This window comes from Lacerta agilis, chromosome 1 (genome assembly GCF_009819535.1).
Source record: "Lacerta agilis isolate rLacAgi1 chromosome 1, rLacAgi1.pri, whole genome shotgun sequence".
Classification (NCBI taxonomy): domain Eukaryota; kingdom Metazoa; phylum Chordata; class Lepidosauria; order Squamata; family Lacertidae; genus Lacerta; species Lacerta agilis.
This window is the reverse complement of record NC_046312.1, coordinates 80664134-80688375: the sequence shown is the minus strand read 5'-3', so window position 1 is coordinate 80688375 and position 24242 is coordinate 80664134. Positions and strand designations below refer to the sequence as shown.

Below are 24242 nucleotides of genomic sequence, written 5' to 3'. Positions count from 1 at the left end.
AGCTTTCAGAAAACTCATGAACATGGAGCTGAATTCCATCTTAAACTGAGATCCAGTAGTACTACTGATTCTCTTTTTGTGAGCTCAGTTACTAAAATGAGACTAATTCTACTGTTTTCCAAATGATTTCCTTTCACTTATAAAAGATAAGGAAACAAAAGAGTTCACCCACAGAGTTTTTGTGTGACATTCAATGAGCAATTTGGTGCAAATTAAAACCCACTAAAATGTTGTCTACTTTATCAAAACTAGAGTACAAGTTACCATTTAAATCTACATGGTAGCAGGCAATTTTAAAAGTGTGTCATTGCAAGTAAATAAAATAAGCAAGTAAAATCTATTTATCTTTTTTCAGTAGCATTACTAAGATTGTGTAAAACTCCCTCACAGGAAGGAAGAATGGCCTATCACTGAAGGCAGTTGATTCAGCAGCTATTGCCACTCCCTGTTCAATCGATAGCCATTCTTCACTCCCCATTCCCAGGGGGCTATCTGAATATAAGCCTCACATCCCTATTTCAGTGACTAGTGCTGTAACTAGGAGGAACTAACCAAGAATATCAGTCTAGAGCCTGTTAGCAAAGGGAACCTACTTCATGAGCTAGAGGGAGCTTCAGCTGATGAAGCATCTCGGCCCCACCCAGGTGACAAAATGTCAAAGTGAGTTAAGCAGATGTTCTAGTTCAGCAGCACAGTTTTCTTTTGCCCTACCATTGCATGTTTGGAAAATGCAGCAGTTTGGAAAACGCAGCAATGGCCAGAGGACTGGAGAAGATCAGTCTACATCCCAATCCCAAAGAAAGGCAGTGCCAAAGAATGCTCCAACTACTGCACAACTGCGCTCATTTCACATGCTAGCAAGGTTATGCTTAAAATTCTACAAGGCAGGCTTAAGCAATATGTGGACCGAGAACTCCCAGAAGTGCAAGGTGGATTTCGAAGGGGCAGAGGAACCAGAGACCAAATTGCAAACATGCGCTGGATTATGGAGAAAGCTAGAGAGTTCCAGAAAAACATTTACTTCTGCTTCATTGACTACGCAAAAGCATTTGACTGTGTCGACCACAGCAAACTATGGCAAGTTCTTAAAGAAATGGGATTGCCAGATCACCTCATTTGTCTCCTGAGAAATCTCTATGTGGGACAAGAAGCTACAGTTAGAACTGGATATGGAACAACTGATTGGTTCAAAATTGAGAAAGGAGTACGACAAGGTTGTATATTGACTCCTTGCTTATTTAACTTATATGCAGAATTCATCATGCGAAAGGCTGGACTGGATGAATCCCAAGCCGGAATTAAGATTGCGGGAAGAAATATCAACAACCTCAGATATGCTGATGACACAACCTTGATGGCAGAAAGTGAGGCGGAATTAAAGAACCTTTTAATGAGGGTGAGAGCGCAAAATATGGTCTGAAGCTCCACATCAAAAAAACTAAGATCATGGCTACTGGTCCCATCACTTCCTGGCAAATAGAAGGGGAAGAAATGGAGGCAGTGAGAGATTTTACTTTCTTGGGCTCCATGATCACTGCAGATGGTGACAGCAGTCACGAAATTAAAAGACGCCTGCTTCTTGGGAGAAAAGCAATGACAAACCTAGACAGCATCTTAAAAAGCAGAGACATCACCTTGCCGACAAAGGTCCATATAGTTAAAGCTATGGTTTTCCCAGTAGTAATGTACGGAAGTGAGAGCTGGACCATAAAGAAGGCTGATCGCCAAAGAATTGATGCTTTTGAATTATGGTGCTGGAGGAGACTCTTGAGAGTCCCATGGACTGCAAAAAGATCAAACTCATCCATCCTTAAACAAATCAGCCCTGAGTGCTCACTGGAAGGGCAGATCCTGAAGTTGAGACTCCAGTACTTTGGCCACCTCATGAGAAGAGAAGACTCCCTGGAAAAGACCCTGGTGTTGGGAATTATGGAGGGCACAAGGAGAAGGGGACGACAGAGGATGAGATGGTTGGACAGTATTCTCGAAGCGGCTAGCATGAGTTTGGCCAAACTGTGGGAGGCAGTGGAGGATAGGGGTGCTGGTGTGCTCTGGTCCATGGGGTGATGAAGAGTTGGACACGAATGAACAACTGAACAACAACAACCATTGCATGAGGTCAAACAGGTTTTGGGGAGGTTGAAATCATGAAAAACCTGTTTATCAAAGTCCGTGAGCTTACAGTATGGGCAGCAGGGTCCCTCTCATAAAACCTTCAATGCTGACAAATAGCTGTGACAACCGATAACTACATAGGGTTTATTGCAGGGGTAGGCAAACTAAGGCCCGTGGGCCAGATGCAGCCCAATCGCCTTCTCAATCCGGCCCGCGGATGGTCTGGGAATAATCGTGATTTTACATGAGTAGAATGTGTCCTTCTATTTAAAATGCATCTCTGGGTTATTTGTGAGGCCTGCCTGGTGTTTTCACATGAATAGAATGTGTGCTTTTATTTAAAATGCATCTCTGGGTTATTTGTGGGGCATAGGAATTCATTAATTTTTTTTTCCAAAATATAGTCCGGCCCACCACATGGTCTGAGGGACGGTGGACTGTCCCACGGCTGAAAAAGGTTGCTGACCCCTGGTTTATTGTGTCATAGGAGAAAAAAGATTTCTGGTATTAACAATGTTTTTGACTCCAAATTTAATAATCCGTCTTGGGCCTTGTTAAATGCACTGGTGCCATGAGACCAACATGCCAACAACTGTTTCCCCCTCTTATTGTAAAAAAAAAAGGAAAAAACTCCTTAAGGCCTAATTAGGACTCTGTAAGGAGAAAACTTTCAAGAATTGGTAATATGGGGTGTTTATCCTTCCAACATATACCAAGAGTAGACCTGCTGAAATATATAAACCTAGATTCTTAATGTCCATTGATATCCATGGGCTTACTCCAAGTAGGACAAACATTGGATGCAATCCATGCCTTTCATATCATACTCTTGATCATATCTTCATGAATTGTTTGTGTGCTGTCGTGCATACTTTTGGGTGGAATTAGATGAAGACTCATTCACCCCAGCATTCTGTCTCCCACATAGAGGTGCCAATTTCCAAGGGAGAATGGGGGCATAACATCAGGTCATTGGGAGGCACCAGGAGGTGAAGCTGAAAGCGGCAGCAACACACCTTCAATGGCCAGTGACCATTCCTCCTCCTCTTGCCACCACAACTGCCTGGGAGCTGCTTCCCTGCTCCTCCTCCTCCACAGCAAAAGAAGAAAAAAGAGCCAGCCACTGAAGTCATGCCACGCTCGGCTCTGCACTTGGCCTCCTGCACCTCCTTTGAACATGGGGAATCTGGCCTCCTCCCCAAAAATATTGGGGGAGGGCAAAACGGCTCAGCCCCCTAGGAGATGTCCTCCAACATGAGCCAGCCAGCTGCTTCTGTATACAGGGAATGATAGTGCTGCTCATCTTCCTGTTTCTTGTCCTTGATGTATACTGCTTCCGAACAAAGAGGATTGATTTAGCTATCCTGGCTAAAAATAATTAAGGTTTCTATCCTCTATTCATGGCCTGATAAAATTACCCTCCATGGTGTTACCCAATGTTAGGAGAATAACACCACATTACTTTACACGATTGTTCCGCGATACCAGAGAGAATGCATGTGAAGGACTGTGAACATCTAGTTATTTATTTCCATTTATTTAGAATCAGTATATACTACATTTCAATAACAAATGTACTTAACCGAATTTACACAGTAAAACTGGACAACAATTTAAAACATCCTAAAGCATATTTCTCTACTATTATCTATTCCCTTACTCAAAGAGGATATTCCTTGAGTCTTGTAGGCCCCACCGGATAGATGTTTTTAGCTGTTTCAAACCAGATGGCATATTGGAAAGGAGCCCAGGCATTGTCTCCACCTGGCTCTGTTTCTGTCCCACTGTAATCCTTCCTTGCCTTTCCCTTTTGCTTTCCGGGTTTCAATCAAACTTAAGCCAGATGCCAGATACATATCTGCAATCATGCAGCAGTCAATATTTATATAAAGCTTACTGTACAAATAGTTAATATTGTCAGCGAATATACTGTATATTCTGGCGTATAAGACTACTTTTTAATCCAGGAGAATCTTCTGAAAGTCGGGGGTTGTCTTATATGCCGGGTGGAGAATCTGTGGTCGAGTATATCTCAAACTCTATATTTTAACTGGGAAAGTTGCAGGTCGTCTTATACGCCCAGTCGTCTTATACGCCGGAAAATATGGTACTTTTCCACTACTCGTCTCAAAGCACTCTTCACTTCCTTGTTCCTCAAGCTGTAGATGAGGGGGTTTAGCATGGGTATTACCACCGCATACAACAAAGAGGCCACTTTCTTTCCTTTGGTTGATGAACTAGGTTGGAGATACATAAAGAAAAAGCTTCCATAAAGGATGATGACAGCCGTCAGGTGAGAGGAGCAGGTGGAGAAGGCTTTGTGCCGGCCCTCAGCTGAACGGATTCTCAAGATAGTGACAGCAACATAAGAGTAAGAGATAAGGACTGTCAAATGAGTGATCACCAGGTTAAAGCCCACAAATGCAAACATCACATACAAATTTACACTTTTATCAGAACAGGAAAGTTGAAGAACTGGGGGACCTTCACAGTAAAAATGATCAATGACATTAGGGCCACAGAAAGATAAACGAGTCATACAACCTGTGTGTATCATAGCATTCAGTGATCCGGCAATGTATGAACCAGCCAGCAGAAAAGCACAAACCTTCTGAGACATGGTGATTGTGTACATGAGTGGGTTGCAGATGGCCATGTACCGATCATATGCCATAGCTGCCAGGAGGTAACACTCAGTGGTGGCAAAAGTTGCATAGAAATAGAATTGAACTAAACACTCAGGATACGTAATCACTTTCCTTTCCCTTAAGAGGTCAATCAGCAGCCTGGGACTGATGGTGGTTGAATAGCAAATGTCTAAGAAGGACAAATTACTAAGGAAGAAATACATGGGGGTGTGAAGGCAAGCATCAACCCTAATTAACAAAAGCATCCCGAGATTCCCCACAATTGTAATGACATAGTTCACAAGAAACAATGCAAACATGGTGGCAGTCAACTCTGGACGATCTGTGAATCCTGTGAACACAAACTCTCTCACTCTACTGCTGTTCCTGTCAGTCATCTTTTCCCCCCTGACAGAATCAAAGAGAAACAAATGAGGACGAGTGAGGAATGGGACAATTCTTAATAGTTTGCTATCAGAAATACGATAATCAGTCTTTTCAACTATATGTTTTTTCTTATAAATAGAGAGAGAGAGAGAGAGAGAGAGAGAGAGAGAGAGAGAGAGATTTTAACCCCTGGAAGATGTCTATGAGATTTAATGGATTGCCATTCCATTGGTGGTGAACAAGAACATAATGAATTATAGGAGGGTGGTATTGAATTTCCATCTCTCCAGCTTCAGAATTCAAAGCACTGCCACTACTTTACTTAACAGAATGTTGTAATACACAACATTAAAAGGTGGTTGATGAAGGGAGTGCAGAGGTTTCCTCAGAAACACCTGTATCTGTGGACAACTTGCTCGTTTACCAACCCTGAGTCATTATTATGCACAGCAAACTAAACCTGTCTATAAGGTGTGGTCACCATAGGTGCAGATCTTATTCCTTTAAAAATAGCTTCTGTTTGAAATATATTGAAAGCACTTTATTTTTGAGAATAGTTAAGTCCAAGCATTTGCATGCACATTCAGGCGCACACACTGAAATGTCTTTGCTGACTCTTACCAAATATGCAGGTCTGAACATGATGTTTTCCTACAATGTGTTTCTGATTTGTAAATAGGTGTATGTATCTATAGGGGGGAAATGCTGATTATTTTGGTTATAGTGCCCAGACAAAAAAATATTACCACTATTAAATGCCAATTGTAAGTTAAGTGTGAGCTTTCTGCCCTAACTCAAGAAGGGGAGTAAAATATCAGCTTCTTTTTAGCACACTATAAGTATGGGGTACACTGTTCTGTGAGAACTCTTAGATGGAGAGCCCTCTAATTAGCCAATATGCAAAGCCCTGAATAGCCTTTTTGATCCCAGAACCTACAGACTTTAGGGTAGCTGCCCCATGCTACCTTCAGACTGCACTCCATTCTTTGTCCTTCCATCAGACTGGACCAGCCCTGCTCATTATGAGGATAAACCAGCCAACCACCCCAACCCAAACCAAAACCTCAACCCCAAACCCCACTGGCTCCTTACCCCTCTATCAAGAAATGGCCACAGTCTTCTTCCACGCTCTCTTTTTCCCTGACTTCCATTCAAGCTTTGAAGCCATTGGGAGGAGACCAAAAGTTTGGAGACTCTTAGCCCCATAAAGCCACTTCCCGCCCTGAGCAGGAGGTGGAGGTGCGGGCGTCACGACCCGATCACGGGTGCAGGGGCTGAAAGCTCAGCCCCTGCACGATTGGTGGGATTCACGCCTGCATCGCTTGCGGGCCAACGAACCCGGTCGGCTGGGGGGCGTGTGCTGCTTCCTTTAAGCAGGAGACGGACGGGAACCCCTCCCTCTTTTGCCCCGCTCACCCGCCCACTCGTCCTTTAGGTTTATCTCTTGACCTTGCTATGGACCTCGGTTGGTCACCTTGGTTGGCCAAGGGGCCTGGTAGGACTTTTTCCACTTGGACTAGCCAAGGGTTTTGTTTTGTTTTGTTTTGTTTTTTTGTTTTTTGCCTACCTAGTAGCAATTCATCACAACTCTTGGTTTTGGCGGTTAGGCATTGGAAAATCTCTATAGAGGTAAGGAGGGGAGGTAGTGCCATCACCTGCCCCTCATTTGAAGGGTATTCCGTTAAAGGTTTCTGGGGGCATGGCTCTGTCTGAAGCCTAGGGAGGTTAGGGCCTAAGACACGCCCCTAACGGTGATCACAGGGGGAGTTCCAGTCTATGTGCATCACTGGGCTCCTTACTGGTGGTTAACCCTACCCGGACTTCCAACACACGGGTTGGGGTCGGATATAGTCGGTTAGGGTCCAATGCCTAAGCCAATACCGTTCAACATCCGTAACCAATAAAGTTGTGGCCTTTTCACCCATTAAACTTATATGAAGTGTCAAGTGTCATTATTTCCCACGGGGAGGGAGGGACATTGCCACGCAACACACCCTACCCAACTGCAGCCCATGTTGGCTGATTACTAGTCAAGCTACTCGTGTACAAGTTGCCAGTCTAGCATCTTCTACTCAGCCATTAAGTTACCTGTCATATCATTTTTCCTTTACTTGTGTCATCCAGTGGAAGTGCCTACTGGGGAATCTGCTGTTTCTTGGGTTCAAGAGTCTTCCTCCAAGGTCCTCTAAAATGCATCTTACACTATTTTATATCGAAGCAAACTGTTAGCTCAAATAGCTGCACACATAGTGAAACATCTGCAGTTGTTGCATCAATGGAATTAGTTCCACAGGTACTGCATGGCATAGTGCATAGAACTCTACATCATCCAATAAGAAATGGTCTCTTGCGTACTTCTGGTGCCTTATATCTCTGAGATCTGTCTACTGACATCTCGAGAGACCACCAGGTAGGCTATAAACAATTACATGGGTGGCAATAACTACACAGTTTTGTATGATAAACATGTTTTCCTTAAAACAGAAGTAACAACCTAGTCCCAGTGGATCAATCCATATTTAGCAGGAGCTTATCCAGACAAATATTTGCTCACACTTCTTATCTACATGCAACAATCTAGCATTCCTTTTGGTTGGTCTCATAAACATGTTTGCTGAGAAATAGGACTTGGAATGCACATTGTGCTTCCACCTCCTTTGGATGCCATTATGACGGAGGAGAACGTGATAATTTATTTACCCTCTAGCCTGTAATCTTTTACAGACTCTGCCCCATAGCTTCCAGCCTGTAAAGAAGTTGTGGAATTGCTTACACAACATGTGAGGCCATGGTGTGTCTTTGGTCACCCTTGGAGCTGGACCACTGGACCAAAGTGGTTCCCCATCCCTTTCTTAAAGTACAACATTTGGAGAAGTTGTATGAACAGCAGGTGTTCTGGAAGCAGATGCCTTTATCTGTTTCAAAAATAGCTTTTGTAAAATACATTATTTATTCCCAGAAGGCACTTTTGACCTCCTGGTTCTTCAGGCCTGTAAAAGTGAAGCCAGTTCTTCAACTGAGGCAACTTACTAGCTCCATGCATGCAATGAACACCCTGGAGTTTGTAGCTTTCTGAATGTGTGAGGCTTCGTACATGTGTGCATATACAAATGCTCACCTGAGGCATAGGAGGGCAAAGCCACTGATTTCTGGTGACAATTTTTGGGATGCTACCATGTTATCCTAAGGACGCAGGTGGCGCTGTGGTCTAAACCACTGAGCCTAGGGCTTGCCAATCAGAAGGTTGGTGGTTCGAATCTCCATGACGGGGTGAGCTCCCGTTGTTCGGTCCCAGCTCCTGCCCACCTAGAAGTTCAAAAGCATGTCAAAGTGCAAGTAGATGAATAGGTACCGCTCCGGCGGGAAGGTAAATGGTGTTTCCATGCACTGCTCTGGTTTGCCAGAAGCGGCTTAGTCATGCTGGCCACATGACCTGGAAGCTGTCTGCGGACAAACGCCAGCTCCCTCGGCCTATAGAGCGAGATGGGTGCTGCAACTCCAGAGTCGTCCACGACTGGACCTAACGGTCAGGGGTACCTTTACCTTTACCTATGTTATCCTAAAATGTGTCAGAATAAAAACAGCTAGATTACTGTTTTATAATGTTAATTGCTATTATAGGGTTGTAGATCCACTGAATCATATGGGCCTAAGTTAGTCATGTCCATTGATTTCAATGGGTTTGCTTTGAGTTGGCCTGACATGGGATATAGCCCCTGGATTTTATGTCATTTTCTTAATTATAGTTTCCTGATTTTTGTATATTGCCCTGGGTTCCTTTGCATTGAAGGGTGGGTCATAAACACAACAACTATGATGATGTTTTTCTATTGCTATGAGTTGGGGGGGGGTGCTGCGTTGTATGCCTGACTCTGCTTCTAATTCCTGGATGGATTCAATTTCTGGAATAGCCAGCTTAGCTTCCTGGAGAGGTAACTACCGACTACGTATGGGCCATTAAAGTAACAAAGGAAGTGGTTTTGTGCCAGACAGAAAATGGGTGGGGCCCCCTCTCTCAATGGTTGGGTGTGTGAGTTAGAAGGTAGAAGCTGGCAGGCGGCAGGCCTGATTTCTGCTGGAATTCAAGGCTGTGACTACTGAAGAAGCAATACCGTCTTGGGATGTTAATGCTTTGTACCCATCCATCATAGACTCAGATTGTGTGTGTGTGTGTGTGTGTGTGTGTGTGTGCGCGCACACACACACACACACACACACACACACACCATATATATGTACCATATATCATAAAGACACTACAGTCCACAATGTCAGTCATTCCAAAGGAAACCAAACACTGAGTAAGTGCCTGGAGCCCCTGGAATCTTGCACCGCTCAGAGATTGGGGTGGCATGAAACAGTATCTTTTATTGGAAATCACCATAACAATGCAATTTGCATGACATATTGTCAGCGTTGTGCAGACTCTGCTGTCAAAAGCATCGAAACCCTATCCCAAAGTAATTCAGTTTCCATACCAACAGAATAAGGATTCTGCAGCCTCCTCCAAATTTCTCCAGTGGTGTTTGTAATTTCACAAGACTGAGGGGTTAGCTAAGTTGGCACTGATATCTGCTATGAACTGTGTCCAGAACAACTGGATGTAAACATGGGAAAAGGTAGACACTGAGAAGCGGCTGTCTGTCTTACCCCACAGCTAAAGAAGGTGTATAAATTCTGCATTGGCATTGGGAGAGTAGTTTTATCACAGTTATCTATTAAGCCTTATTCCACACAGAGAAAAGTGAACCCTCCCAGCTCTCACCTAGTTTCCTCCTCTTCCCCCAGCCTCCCACCCAGAGAGATCCTTTCTATGCTGCCTCTCACACAGGTTATTTATCTTCCATAGTTTTTTCCTTAATGTTTGCTAACCCAAAAGCGCGGAGTTGTCACCTTTTTCATGTGAGAGAGAAGGCATGAACTAGAAAGCTCATGAAGCTCAAGTCTTTGCTGCTTCCGTTAGTTCTTGAGTTGACACACACTACTCCCCACTCATGGCCACAGGAAACTTCTTGCCCAATGTATCTACTGCTTCTGAACACAGGGATTTCATTTACTGTATTTTTTCATGTATAAGACTAGGTTTTTCCCCTTAAAAATAATGTCAAAAATTAGGGGGCATCTTAAACACGGATACATCTACCCCCATTTTCTTAAATCTGAGTCCCCCAAAATAGGGGGCATCTTATACATGGGGGCGTCTTATATACGGAAAAATACGGTAGTCATCCTGGTAAAAAGTCACTGGCAGATCTGTCCAAGATAAATGTGCCCAATCAAATTATTCACCACGTATTTCTCCAGCATTACTAGCTTACCTTACACGGTTGCTGTATGATACCAGAGAGAATGTATGTGTAGTACTATGAGCATTTATTTAGAATATGTATATGTTTCTTTTTCATTACAAATGTACTCAAACTAATTTACACAGTAAATTTGAACAAATATTTTAAACATCTTAAAGCATTCTTCTCTACTATATTCTGTTCCCTTTCTCAACTAGGATGTTCCTTTCCTTGAATCTTGTAGGCTTCTCTGGGTAGATGGTTCTGACTCTTTCATGGGAGATGCTATATTTGAAATTAATCCTGGAAATGTCTCCACCCGACCCGCTACAATCATCTTCCTCCCTCCCTCCTTCCCTTTCTTTCTTTCTTTCTTTCTTTCTTTCTTTCTTTCTTTCTTTCTTGTGTTTCAGTCAAACATCAGTCAGATACCAGATACATAGCTCCAACCTTATAGCAGGTTTATATAAAACAGTTTTATATAAATATTAAGTGTTAAATTGTTATGTATTATATTTCTCTATCATTCGTCTCAAAGCACTCTTCACTTCCTTATTCCTCAAGCTGTAGATGAGTGGATTTAGCATGGGTATTACCACCGCATACAACAAAGAGGCCACTTTGCCTCCATTTGTTGATGTATTAGGTTGGAGATACATAAAGATCAAGCTTCCATAAAGGATGATGACAGCCAGCAGGTGAGAGGAGCAGGTGGAGAAGGCTTTGTGCCGGCCCTCAGCTGAACGGATTCTCAAAATAGTGACAACAATATAAGAGTAAGAGATAAGGACTGTCAAATGGGTGCTTATCAGGTTAAAGCTAACAACTACAAACATCACAAAGATATTGAGGCTGGTATCAGAACAGGAAAGTTGAAAGATTGGGGGACCATCACAGTAAAAATGATCAATGACATTAGGACCACAGAACGATAAACGAGTCATGCAACCTGTGTGTATCATAGCATTCAGTGATCCGGCAATGTATGAACCAGCCACCAGAAAAGCACAAACTTTCTGAGACATGGTGATTGTATAGGTGAGTGGGTTGCAGATGGCCATGTAGCGGTCATATGCCATAGCAGCCAGGAGGAAACACTCAGTGGTGGCAAAAGTTGCATAGAAATAGAATTGAACTAGACATTCAGTAAAAGAAATCACTTTCCTTACCCTTAAAAGGTCTATCAGCAGCCTGGGACTGATGGTAGTTGAGTAGCAAATGTCCAAGAAGGACAGATTGCTAAGGAAGAAATACATGGGGGTGTGAAGCCGAGCATCAAACCTGATTACCATAAGAATCCCGAGATTCCCTACAATAGTAATGAGATAGTTCACTAGAAACCATGCAAACAAGGGGGCAGCCAACTCTGGACGGTCAGTGAATCCCAAGAGCACAAACTCCTTCACTCTACTGCTGTTCCTGCCAGCCATCTTTTCCCCCCTGATGGAATCAAAGAAAAACAAGATGGAGATGGGTGAGGAAAAGGTAGACTCTTAATAGTTTGCCAAAAGAAACCAGAGAAATGTGGTAATCAGTCTATATGTTTTAAACAGCTATATGTTTTAAAAAAAATCAATAAAGAGATTTTAACCTCAAGAATATGGCAGGACAGTGAGTTTTAAAAGATTTTTAAGAGGATGGTGTTGAATTTTCATCTCTTCAGCTTTAAAATTCAAAGCACTTTCACTTGGCATCATATTGTGACAAATAGAAGAAGAAGAAGAGTTTGGATTTGATATCCCGCTTTTCACTACCCGAAGGAGTCTCAAAGCGGCTAACATTCTCCTTTCCTTCCTCCCCCACAACAAACACTCTGTGAGGTGAGTGGGGCTGAGAGACTTCAGAGAAGTGTGACTAGCCCAAGGTCACCCAGCAGCTGCATGTGGAGGAGTGGAGACGCGAACCCGGTTCCCCAGATAACGAGTCTACCACTTTTAACCACTACACCACACTGGCTCTCTCATAGCTTTATGCAACATAAAAGGGGGGTTGGTGTAGTGCGGGCAGAGTGGGATTGAACCCCCATTCAGACCACACTAGAAGTTTCCCCAGAAACACTTGCATCCATGACCTACTTGTTTGTATTCATCACTTTGTGATTATCAACAATAAACCAGACTTGTCTGCAAGGTGTGGTCACCATAGGTGCACATCTCATTCCATTAAAGTGGGTTCCACTTGATATATAGTGATAGTATGACTAGGGATGTTATGATATACAAAAGAATTGGGTAAAAACACATGGACAACCTATGTTTTGAGAATATTTCAATTCAGACATTACCACACATATACATTCACACACAATAAAAAAATTTCCTGACTCTTACTGAAATATGACACCCTGACCTGCAGTTCTGAGCATAACATCTTCTTAAAATGTATATATGTGTTGTAATTAGTTGCATTTATTTAAAAAATATTACTAGTCATTAGGTTTAAAGTGTCCAAACAGGAAATATTACGACTATTTATTGCTATTTGTAATTGAAGGTTAAGTGTGGGCATCCTCTTCTTTTTCAAGCACACCCAAATGGCAGGGCAGTCCCATCATATATGGTAGAAACTGCCCCGCCAGTTGCAATTTCTCTTTTGATTGGTTTTAACCGGGGAGAAATGGAACATTTTTCTGAGCATCATTTCTATAATGTGAAGTGAAATTTCAAATTCTTTTTAATGTACTGTAGGTATGAGTATGTTGCATATATTGTGACCTTTGGGGTATTCTGTCCTGTGATAACTCCTAGACTGATAAGTCTCAAAATAGCCCTTATTTAACACCCTGAATAGTCTTTGATCAGCTTCACAGTCCGGAGACCCGAGACACTTCAGAGCTTAGGGTAGCTGCTCCTTGCTATCTTCTCCATCTTCCTGTCAGACCCAACAAGCCCTGATTATGGATCTCCCCAGGTATCACCACTGAGAGGGGTGACAAAATGCTGGGCGGCACTCACCGCGGGGCCTGCAGTGCACCCAAACCATGCATCTCTCCTCGGAGTGATGCAGTGGCTTGGGGGCCTGCAGGCTCCACGCTGCCCAAATGGTCCACCCACTGCCTCCCCCTCAGCTGTAGGGTGGCTAAGTGGAAGGAGGCAGGCAGACTCCTGGAAGCTCTGAGAATCATCCTGCCCCAGCTGGCCCCGCCCCTGCATGCCACCCCAGGTGCCCGATCGGCTTGCTCTGCCACTGATTATAGTTTTAGAAGATAGACAACCCATCCAACCAGCAGCAGCTCCTTTCTCTTCCCCCGAGAAATGACCTCTGCCTTCTTCTAGCCACCCCTTTGCCACGACTTTCTTTGGGGCTTATAAGCCATCAGAAGGAGTCTGAAGTCTTGGAGACTCTTATCACCCCCGTGCCCTCCTTACCTACCTGCAGCCACTCCTGACTGATCAATGGTCAGGCTACTTGTGAACAAATGGCCAGTCTAGCACATTCTACTCCACAATCAAGAAGTTACCTGGGATATCATTCTGTCCTTTACTTGTGTCCTCCCGTCAACATATCTACTGAGGCATCTGCTCTTTCTTAGGTTCTAGAGTGGAATCTGTATTTATTCAAGGTCCTCTACAATGCACCTTACACAGTTTGATAAGCAAACATACCATTAGCTTGAATAGCTACAGACATAGTGAAAGATCTGCAGTTGCTTCATCAATGGAATTAGTTCAGCATGTACAGCATGGCATAGTGCATAGAGCTCTACATCATCCGATAAGAAATGGTCTCTTGCGTACTTCTGGTGCCTTATATCTCTGATAACTCTCTGCTAACATCTCCAGAGACTGCCAGCAGACTATAAACAATTACACTTGTTGATTAATTACTTTGCAGTGACAGCAAAGCTTTCTATGAAAAGGCTTCCTTTTGCTCAAAACAAGAGTAACAGCCTTGTCCCAGAGGATCAGTCCATGCATTGCAGAGGCTTTTTGCGGGGAAACATCTGCTCACAATTCTTATCTACATGGATCCATCCACCTTTCTTTTTAGGTGGCTTTACTCTCTGATTGCAAATGTGTTAGTTTAGTAGAATTAGCTGGAATGCAAATTGATATTGCCACCTCCTCTGGATGCCACTGTAAAGGAGAGGGATGAAAATTTACCCTCCAGCTTACAGCATTGCACAGAATCTGTGTCCCATAGCTTCCAGCCTGTAAAGTGTGGGATCACTAGCTCATATAACCAACATGCTTAATGCATGAAGGTGATGAGATCATAGAGTACCGGTATGTTGTGTACAAGACTTGGCTGACATTGGGAAGGACTAGGTAATCAAGCCTTTATTTCCCTCCAGTCTACCTGAGAAGCTCAACTCAGCAGGTTGCTACAGCTTAGCCGCATAGCTCTCACAAGTCTCTCTTGGGTTCCCATACCAATAATTTAGGAACTTTCACTGCTGTAACTAGGCCAAGTTTTACTGCCTGTGCAACTTTTTCTGAGCGCTGTATGAAAAAGCACATGAATCTGACCTTTGGGAACTTTGTAAGTAAACCATTTTTAATTTCCAAACATGTGGTCTTTTTCTATGCTAGGGGAAGAAGTACATTTTGGAACTCTCAAGGGTATATTTTAAAGGTCTAACAGCCTATATTACAATGCCTTGCTTTACTGCATATTTTATTTTAATTCTCTCCTGGGGTTCTCTCACCAAATAATACTTGCCCCAAACCTCGATACTGGTATCCAGGAGTCATCCCCCCATATATATATGTATCTTTCCTTGAAGAAACATAAAGAAGTTGAATGACCATGCAATATAATCCAAGGCTAATGCAAATACTTTATTGACCTTTTTGTAAACTGCTTTGAGGGTTGTAGTTGTTATTTTTCAATCAAGAGGTATATAAATTTTAGGAAATGAATTACAAACTAAATCTTTACAAAGAATATTATAAAACAGAATAAGAACACTTTCCCCATAAAATACAGTCAAGAAAGCGTAACAGTGTAAAAACACAATTGGGAATTCAAGTACACATCTAAATAGCAAAAGCTGACTTTCCTCAGTGTAACGCCAACTATTGGAGTCATGCATCCCACCAACAAGCTGCATCCAGGCATATGCAGTTGTTGCACCACATGACACATCATTCAAAGTGGGGGATGGGGAGTTTGACCCAGGTCAAATACCAGTTTTTATACAAAAAGGCCTGGAGACAGGAGGGTACAGCTTCTTTCAACCAATCAGGACATAGGAGCCTTTTCCCCATCACTGGAAGGCAGCTACGGAATGCAGTTCTTCACAGTCATTGTGACCTTGATGCAAAGTACCAGAAAGTGTATTGGTGATGGTTAACTCTTCTTTTACTTTGTATCTGTGATTTAAACTTGAATCTGCATATTTTTTGTAATATTAAATTTATTCTGGATTTGTTAAATTGTTGATTTTTGTCATTTTCTAACTTGCTGTCAAGCCCTGCATTTGTATTTCAATGCTTTGTATTGTGATAGGTAGCCTTAAGTGTCTCCCACCAGCCGAAAGTGGTTCCCCATCCCTGTTTTAAGGTACAGGTGTTGTAAAGAAAGCAAATGTCCTGGAAGCAGGTGCCACAATCTATTTTATTAAAAAGCTTTTGTAAAACATAAGATTTCTTCCCAGGACTTTTCGGAAGGCACTCCTGACTTCCTGGTTCCTGAGACTATAAATCAAAGGGTTCAGCATGGGAGTCACCACAACATAGAACACAGAGGCTATTTTGTCAAGGTGGTGGGTCGGCCTAGAACTGGGTCTTACATACATAAGGCCGCCAAATACATAAAAAATGGTGACAACCATGAGGTGAGATGTGCAAGTGGAGAAGGCTTTCTTTCGGCTCCTAGCACAGCGGGTCTTTAAAATAGTGACCAGAACATAAGTGTAAGAGGAGAGAATAGTCGAAGTGGTTACTATAATATTGAACCCAACAAAGACAAACATCAAAATTTCATTGAGACTAATATCTGAGCAGGACAGCTGCAGTATGGGAGGAATTTCACAGTAAAAATTCTGAATGATGTTTGGTCCACAGAAGGATAGTCTTGATGCAGCAACAGTGTGCACCAAAGCATTTATTGTTCCAGCTGCATAGGAAAGAGCAACTAGCTCAATGCACTTTCTTTGGGACATGGTGATTAAGTAGAGCAGCGGGTTGCAGATAGCCACGTAGCGGTCATAGGCCATCACTGCCAGCAGGTAACACTCAGTGGTGGCAAATACAGCATAAAAGAAAAGCTGGGTAAAACAACCAGCAAAAGAAATTTCTTTCTTCTCCTTTAAGAGATTGGTTAGAAACTTTGGGGTGACGGATGAGGAGTAACAGATGTCCAAGAAAGACAGGTTGCCAAGTAAAAAGTACATTGGGGTTTGCAGTTGTGGGCTGGACCTGATTAAGAGAATCATGCCCAGATTGCCCACCAGGGTGGTGGAATAGACACCACAGAAGATCACAAAGAGGGCAATTTCCACCTGAGGAAGGTCTGTTAGCCCTGTGAGTAGGAAGCTGTTCAGCAAGGTGTTGTTTCCTGTTTGCATCACGGTGACGCTGTGGAGATGGGAAGAACACAGAAGTCAGCATTGTTTGTTCTTTTAGACTCCCAGGTACTAAAAGACTGACACAAGTATAGTGGAGAAAGTGCCTCTTTTAATGCTTTATTGGAAAAGCAAAATATATGAGAACAATGTTTTGAATGGGTTATGGTTTTCAGCAAAGTAAACTGATGTGAAAAATAACTGAAGATAATGTTGAGCAAGGTTATTATAGGCAAATAGGAGTGTTATACAATGCACAATGATATATAATGAAGGACCCAAAGTCTATATCATAGGTGTCTCAGAGCGTATCAGTGTCTAACAGAATGTAGTACCAGAGCAGCCAACATGCCCGAAGGAGACATGTACCCAAGCATAATCTACACAAAGTATTGAGAAAGACATTCCAGGATTATGACACCTGCATTCTGCTGACTCTGACCATGTAACCACATGCCCTCATAACCACATGCCTCCAGATATTGTTGGGGTACAAGCTACAATTACTATTCAATTACTAATCAACTATTATGTTTGATTATCAGGGATGATGGTAGAGCTGTAGTCTAAGACAGCGGGTGGGTAGCAACTTGGGGAAAACTGCCCTATAACTTTCTTTTGTTGAGAATTAATTTCAGTTGCTTTTGTACACCACCGTGCATGTTGTGTCTGCAGAGGGTACATCAATTAATGCTTCTCTGAGGATCCAAATGGTTCACCCTTTCTTATTTCACAAAACACATAACTTGTTGCTAGTGAAATATTACACATGGCCAAAGCATATTCCAGCAATACTAATATGCAGTGGCAGCAAAACGGTTGTGCTAGTGTCACAATGGCCTTCTCACATGACTGAAAAAATACATCTGAACTTACTGTCTTCCTCAAAGTTCAGATGTGTCTTTAATAGCTTGAAGCTTTCTGACTCTTTCAAGCTGAGTCTTCGGTGCAGGTGAACCACTGACTTGTGAAACCAATAGCAAAATGCTTCTAGTGATGTGAAGAAAGCCAGATCTATTTCTGTTCTACATGACTCTAGGGCTTTTTATTGTCACAGCAAACAATGCTGTTGCCTTCGCTTTCTTTGGGATCATTGGGGAAATCTTAATGCTCCCTGAAGTACCTCACATCCCAAGAACATACAAGAAAATATCTAAAATTGACCTCATAGTCATGTAGTGAAACTAATGGGAACCAATATAAAATCCCTCACACATTTTAAAGACCGCTTGAGAAATTGTAGATTTTGATATATAAGGTTAGAATAACTCATAAAGCACTAGGTCCCTCAGCCAATCTAATTCTTAAAGGCAGGGTGAAGTCTGTGTATGAATGGTCTGAATGCCTGCCTCCTTTCATCCTGGGCAAGGTCACTCCAGCTGGCCTCCATCTCCCAAAGTAGGGGATGAGAGACAAAATTATCCATCCCCTGCTAGTAGAACAGGGGGTAGGAATACCCATCCTTTGCACTCCAACCCACTACAGCAGAATGCACAGCCCAGAACTAAGGAGTAACAAAAGAACGCACCAAGCTAGTCAGCAAGGGAACTTGGCTGGAAACAGCCCTTCTCCCAAGGATACTTCAGGGTGTTTTCCATTGTGATTGCTAAAATCCACCTGACTGCCCATGGTAGGTGCAAAACTGAATAGCCTGAGAAATTCAGCTAGAGTCAATTTCAAATCAAGGCAGGGTTGGGTAGGCAAAAAGAAAGAAAGAAAGAAAAAAGTCTCAAAGGACCAGTTGATAACTCATCTACCCTCTGTGACATGGGAAATTCATTCACATCCTAGGGATGGGAACACCATTACAGTGGTACCTCTGGTTACGTACTTAATTCATTCCAGAGGTCCGTTCTTAACCTGAAACTGTTCTTAACCTGAAGCACCACTTTAGCTAATGGGGCCTCCTGCTGCCACTGCGCCACCAGAGCAAGATTTCTGTTCTTATCCTGAAGTAAAGTTCTTAACCTGAAGTGTTATTTCTGGGTTAGCGGAGTATTTAACCTGAAGGGTATGTAACCCAAGGTACCACTGTATCTGATTATAATGCACAGAAAGGCCATTTGGGTGAGATTTCTAAATCACAGGATTCACTGAAATTGTATTTATATATTAGAAGTTGAAATGTATCGGAATTCATATACAGTGGACGCTTGGGTTGCGAAAATGATCTGTGTGGGAGGTGCGTTCACAACCCTCAGCATTCGCAACCCACGCCACTGAGTCTGTGCATGTGTGTGACGCAATTCGGCGCTTCTGCACATGCGAAAAGCGCGATTTAGTGCTTCTGGGCATGTGCAAGTGCCGAAACCTGGAAGTAACCCATTCCATTACTTCCGGGTTCGGCACGGTGCTCAACCTGAAATCGTGCAACCTGAAGCGGCCGTAATCTGAGTTATGACTCTATAAGGTTCTAATAAATAAAGTGTAATATATATTTATTTCATTTTAAAGTTCATATTCCACCTTAAATTTCACACATGGCACCTCAATCTTGCAATGTACTATATGAAACACCGAACAAGGCACATATAACAATCAATAATAATAATCATCGTCATCCCATAGCTGCAGAATTGTAAGATCATCCTGAGGCAGCACAGGCCTACCTCAAAACAATCCAGGAGTATAAGATGGTGAAGAGGAGGAGAAGGAGGAGCTATCACAGGTTGCCTATATGTGTCTCCTTCTACCTTGACTGTATGTTTAATTGCTGCTTAAAACCCTGTGGTTGGGAGCAGGGCAGAGGGACTGAGCTCACATTGAAATAAGTCTGACTTCTCAACAGATCTTCGGGGACTATTATGAAAACACAACAAGTAGTATCTGCACACCACTTAGATTTACACAGCAGGAGGTTTGGCGAGCCCTACAATTTCTTGGCTGTTCTCTTCCTCAAAGAAGATGCCCCTTGAGTCTTGTAGGTTTCACTGAGCAGATGCTAAAGTCTGCTCTTGGTTCTTTCAGATGAGGTGGTTACTGAACATGTTATACGTTGGAATGTAGTCTTGGAAATACCTGTTCATGGCCTTCTTTCTGACTCACGGCAATCTGCTTCCACCATGACCTCCCCCCCCCCCAATATTAGTGTTCCAGTGAGCCATCAGCGAGCTGCACAGCTGCAATCACCCAGCAGCCCATAAACAAAGTTTTATCTAAATACTAATCATTAACATCATTAGGAAATATACGTCTCAAGGCAATCTTCACTTCCTTATTTCTCAAGCTGTAGATGAGAGGGTTTAGCGTGGGTAATTACCACAGCATACAGCAGAGAGGCCAATTTGTTTCCTTTTGCTGATGGACTTGGTTGGAGACACATCAAGATAAAGCTCCCATAAAGGATGGTGACAGCCAGAAGGTGAGAAGAGCAGGTGGAGGAGGCTTTGTGCCTGCCCTCAGCTGAGCGGATTTTCAAAATAGTGATAATGATAGAGGAATAAGAGGTAAGGACTGTCAAATGGGTGCTTATCAGGTTAAAGCTAACAAATGCAAACATCACAAACTCATTGACACTTTTATCAGAAAAGGAAAGTTGTAAGAGTGGGGTACCTTCCAAGTTAAAATGACCAATGGCATCAGGGCCACAGAAAGATAAATGAGTCAAACAACCTGGCAAAGTTGTTGCCCGTCCCTTTCTTAAATTACAACATGTAGAGACATTGTAAGGAAAGCAAAAGTCCTGGAAGTAGGGGCTACCATCTATTTTATTAAAAAAAACTTTTGTAAAACACAATTTTTCTTCCCAGGGTTTTTCGGAAGGCACTTTTGACCTCCTGGTTCCTCAGACTGTAGATCAAAGGGTTCAGCATGGGAGTCACCACTACGTAGAACACTGAGGCTATTTTGTCAAGGTGGTGGGTCTGTCTAGCACTGGGACGTCCATACATGAAGCTGCCAAATCCATAAAAAATGGTGACAACCATGAGGTGAGATGTGCAGGTGGAAAAGGCTTTTCTTCGGCTCCTAGCACAGCGAGTCTTTAAAATAGTGACCAGAACATAAGTGTAAGAGGAGAGAATAGTCAAACTGGTTGATATTACATTGAACCCAATAAAGACGAACATCAAAATTTCATTGAGACTAATGTCTGAGCAGGACAGCTGCAGTATGGGAGGAACTTCACAGTAAAAATTCTGAATGATGTTTGGTCCACAGAAGGATAGTCTTGATGCAGCAACAGTGTGCACCAAAGCATTTATTGTTCCAGCTGCATAGGAAAGAGCAATTAGCTCAATGCACTTTCTTTGGGACATGGTGATTAAGTAGAGCAGCGGGTTGCAGATAGCCACGTAGCGGTCATAGGCCATCACTGCCAGCAGGTAACACTCAGTGGTGGCAAATACGCCATAAAAGAAAAGCTGAGTAAAACAACCAGCAAAAGAAATTTCTTTCTTCTCCTTTAAGAGATTGCTTAGGAGCTTTGGGGTGACAGATGAGGAGTAACAGATGTCCAAGAAAGACAGGTTGCCAAGTAAAAAGTACATTGGGGTTTGCAGTTGTGGGCTGGACCTGATTAAGAGAATCATGCCCAGATTCCCCACCAGGGTGGTGGAATAGACACCACAGAAGATCACAAAGAGGGCAATTTCCACCTGAGGAAGGTCTGTTAGCCCTGTGAGTAGGAAGCTGTTCAGCAATGTGTTGTTTCCTGTTTGCATCACGGTGACGCTGTGGAGATGGGAAGAACACAGAAGTCAGCATTGTTTGTTCTTTTAGGATCCCAGGAACTAAAAGACTGACACAAGCATAGTGGGGAAGGTGCCTTTGCTGGTGCTTTATTGGAAAAGCTAATGAAATGAGAGGATCCCTCAGAAGCAGCTTATGTTCAGGTAGATGCTCTCCACACAATGAAAAATGTTCAGTGTGCTCCTACAGCATCATCAAACCTCTGTCATTTCCTAAATATGTCATTGATATTGAACAATGTTTTGAATGGGTTATGGTTTTCAGCACAGTAAACTGAAATGAAAGATAACTGAAGACTATTTTCAGCAAGGTTTTTATAGGCAAATAGGAGTACAGGGACGTAGGTGGTGCTGTGGTCTAAACCACACAGCCTAGGGCTTGCCGATCAGAAGGTCGGCGGTTTGAAACCCCACGATGGGGTGAGCTCCCGTTGTTCGGTCCCAGCTCCTGCCCACCTAGCAATTTGAAAGCACATCAAATTGCAAGTAAATAAATAGGTACCGCTCCGGCGGTAAGGTAAACAGCGTTTCTGTGTGCTGCTCTGGTTTGCTAGAAGTGGCTTAGTCATGCTAGCCACATGACCCAGAAAACCTTCTGTGGACAAACGCCGGCTCCCTCGGCCTATAGAGTGAGATGAGTGCATAACCCCAGAGTCATCCGCGACTGGACCTAACGGTCAGGGGTACCTTTACCTTTACCTTTAGGACTGTTATACAATGCACAATGATATATAATGAAGGACCCAATGTCTGTCTCATAGGTGTCTCAGAGCGTATCAGTGGCTAACAGAATGTAGTCATAACAGAGCAGCCAACATACCCAAAGGAGACATGTACCCAACCATAATCCATTTCCATGTGTGATACATAGTTCCCCAAACACTGCCAAAATGAAAAGGGTTATTGACAGATAGAAAGACAGAGAACTATTGCCTCAATCAACCTTCCCCAATCATGTGTGCTCCTGATATTGTTGGGGTACAGCTACAATTAGTTTCAACTATTGTGTTCAATTATCAGGGATGATGGGAGAGCTGTAGTCTAAGACAGCGGGTGGGTAGCAACTTGGGGAAAACTGCCCTATAATTTTCTTTTGTTGAGAATTAATTTCAGTTGCTTTTGTACACCACTGTGCATGTTGTGTCTGCAGAGGGTACATCAATTAATGCTTCTCTGAGGATCCAAATGGTTCACCCTTTCTTATTTCACAAAACACATAACTTGTTGCTGGTGAAATATTACACATGAACAAAGCATATTCCAGCAATACTAATATGCAGTGGCAGCAAAACAGTTGTGCTAGTGTCACAATGGCCTTCTCACATGACTGAAAAAAATACGTCTGAACTTACTGTCTTCCTCAAAGTTCATATGTGTCTTTAATAGCTTGAAGCTTTCTGACTCTTTCAAGCTGAGTCTTCGGTGCAGGTGAAGCACTGACTTGTGAAACCAATAGCAAAATGCTTCTAGTGATGTGAAGAAAGCCAGATCTATTTCTGTTCTACATGACTCCAGGGCTTTTTATTGTCACAGCAAACAATGCTGTTGCCTTCGCTTTCTTTGGGATCATTGGGGAAATCTTAATGCTCCCTGAAGTACCTCACATCCCAAGAACATACTAGAAAATATCTAAAATTGACCTGATAGTCATGTAGTGAAACTAATGGGAGCCAATATAAAATCCCTCACACATTTTAAAGACCGCTTGAGAAATTGTACATTTTGATATATAAGGTAATAATAACTCAAATAGCACTAAGTACCACAGCCGATCAATCTAATTCTCAAAGGGGGTAGAAGGATGGTGACAGCCAACAGGTGAGAGGAGCAGGTGGAGAAGACTTCATGCCTGCCCTCAGCTGAGCAGATTCTCAAAATAGTGACAGTGATAGAAGAATGTCACTGTCAAAGTACTGTCAAATGGGTGCTTTTCACAAACTCATTGACACTTGTATCAGGACAGGAAAGTTGAAAGAGTTGAGAACTTTCACAGTAAAAATGATCAATGACATTAGGGCCACAGAACGTTAAAGAAGTAAAAAAAAACCTTTGTGTATCAGGGAACAGACAGAGCCAGCAGTGTATGAACCAGCCACCAGATAAACACAAACCTTCTGAGACATGGTGATTGTGTAGATGAGTAGATGGCAGATGGCCATGTACCAGTCATATGCCATAGCAGCCAGGAGGTAGCACTCTTTTGTGGCAAAAGTTGCATAGAAATAGAATTGTCCATAGCTTGTCCAGAAATGTCCATAGCTTGTCCATATATCCCTGTAATTCTCTCACCTGGTGTTTCCTCATGTGAAACGGTCCATATGAGCTTCCACTTAAAGATGCAATAATGGAAAAGGGCTCATCTCTTGTTCTGTGCCTGTTATGCAGCTTTCAAAAGGCACAGAGATTCTGTCCACAAAAACATGTGGTGTGCATATTTAGTTGTGGCCCCAGGCTCAGTGCTGCCCACCCCATGTCAGTGTCTATATGCAATATATGATCAATAACTCAGGCAGACAACAATCTGGATTAATAATGGCCACAACTTTATTGATTACAGAATGTAGGAGGAATTTTGGCTCAGGCATTGGAACAGCTGCAGAGTCATGCCAGGATTATAGCCTCCGCAAGA

The 24242-nt window shown here is 42.8% G+C and overlaps 3 protein-coding genes across 4 annotated transcripts; all 3 read right to left on the bottom strand.

Moving 5' to 3' along the window:
* Nucleotides 1-4204: 4204 nt before the first annotated feature.
* LOC117061061 (olfactory receptor 1009-like) lies at nt 4205-5140 on the bottom strand (the record flags this gene model as incomplete). Its single annotated transcript, XM_033173739.1, has 1 exon — nt 4205-5140. A coding segment is annotated over exon 1 (936 nt), but the record flags the coding sequence as incomplete, so codon positions are not given.
* A 5780-nt stretch (nt 5141-10920) lies between these two features.
* On the bottom strand, nt 10921-16928 carry LOC117061046 (olfactory receptor 1020-like). Of its 2 annotated transcripts, XM_033173719.1 has the most exons (3): nt 16333-16928; nt 13708-13713; nt 10921-11836 (listed from the first exon to the last, which is right to left on the bottom strand). In XM_033173719.1, exons 1-3 carry the CDS (start codon nt 16926-16928, stop codon nt 10921-10923), a joined length of 1518 nt encoding a protein of 505 aa, XP_033029610.1. The 2 variants fall into 2 exon arrangements, with proteins under 2 accessions (XP_033029610.1, XP_033029619.1); XM_033173728.1 differs by lacking the exons at nt 13708-13713; nt 16333-16928 and adding an exon at nt 12474-12481.
* Nucleotides 16929-20635: 3707 nt separating this feature from the next.
* Nucleotides 20636-21586, bottom strand: LOC117043094 (olfactory receptor 1052-like). The gene has a single exon (XM_033142666.1). The coding sequence runs from the start codon at nt 21584-21586 to the stop codon at nt 20636-20638; it is 951 nt and encodes a 316-aa protein (XP_032998557.1).
* Nucleotides 21587-24242: the final 2656 nt, after the last annotated feature.

Excerpts from the sequence above, each read along its gene's own strand:
- LOC117043094 (XM_033142666.1), bottom strand. The coding sequence starts at position 21,586 with ATGCAAACAGGAAACAACACATTGCTGAACAGCTTCCTACTCACAGGG.
- LOC117061046 (XM_033173719.1), bottom strand. The coding sequence starts at position 16,928 with ATGCAAACAGGAAACAACACCTTGCTGAACAGCTTCCTACTCACAGGG.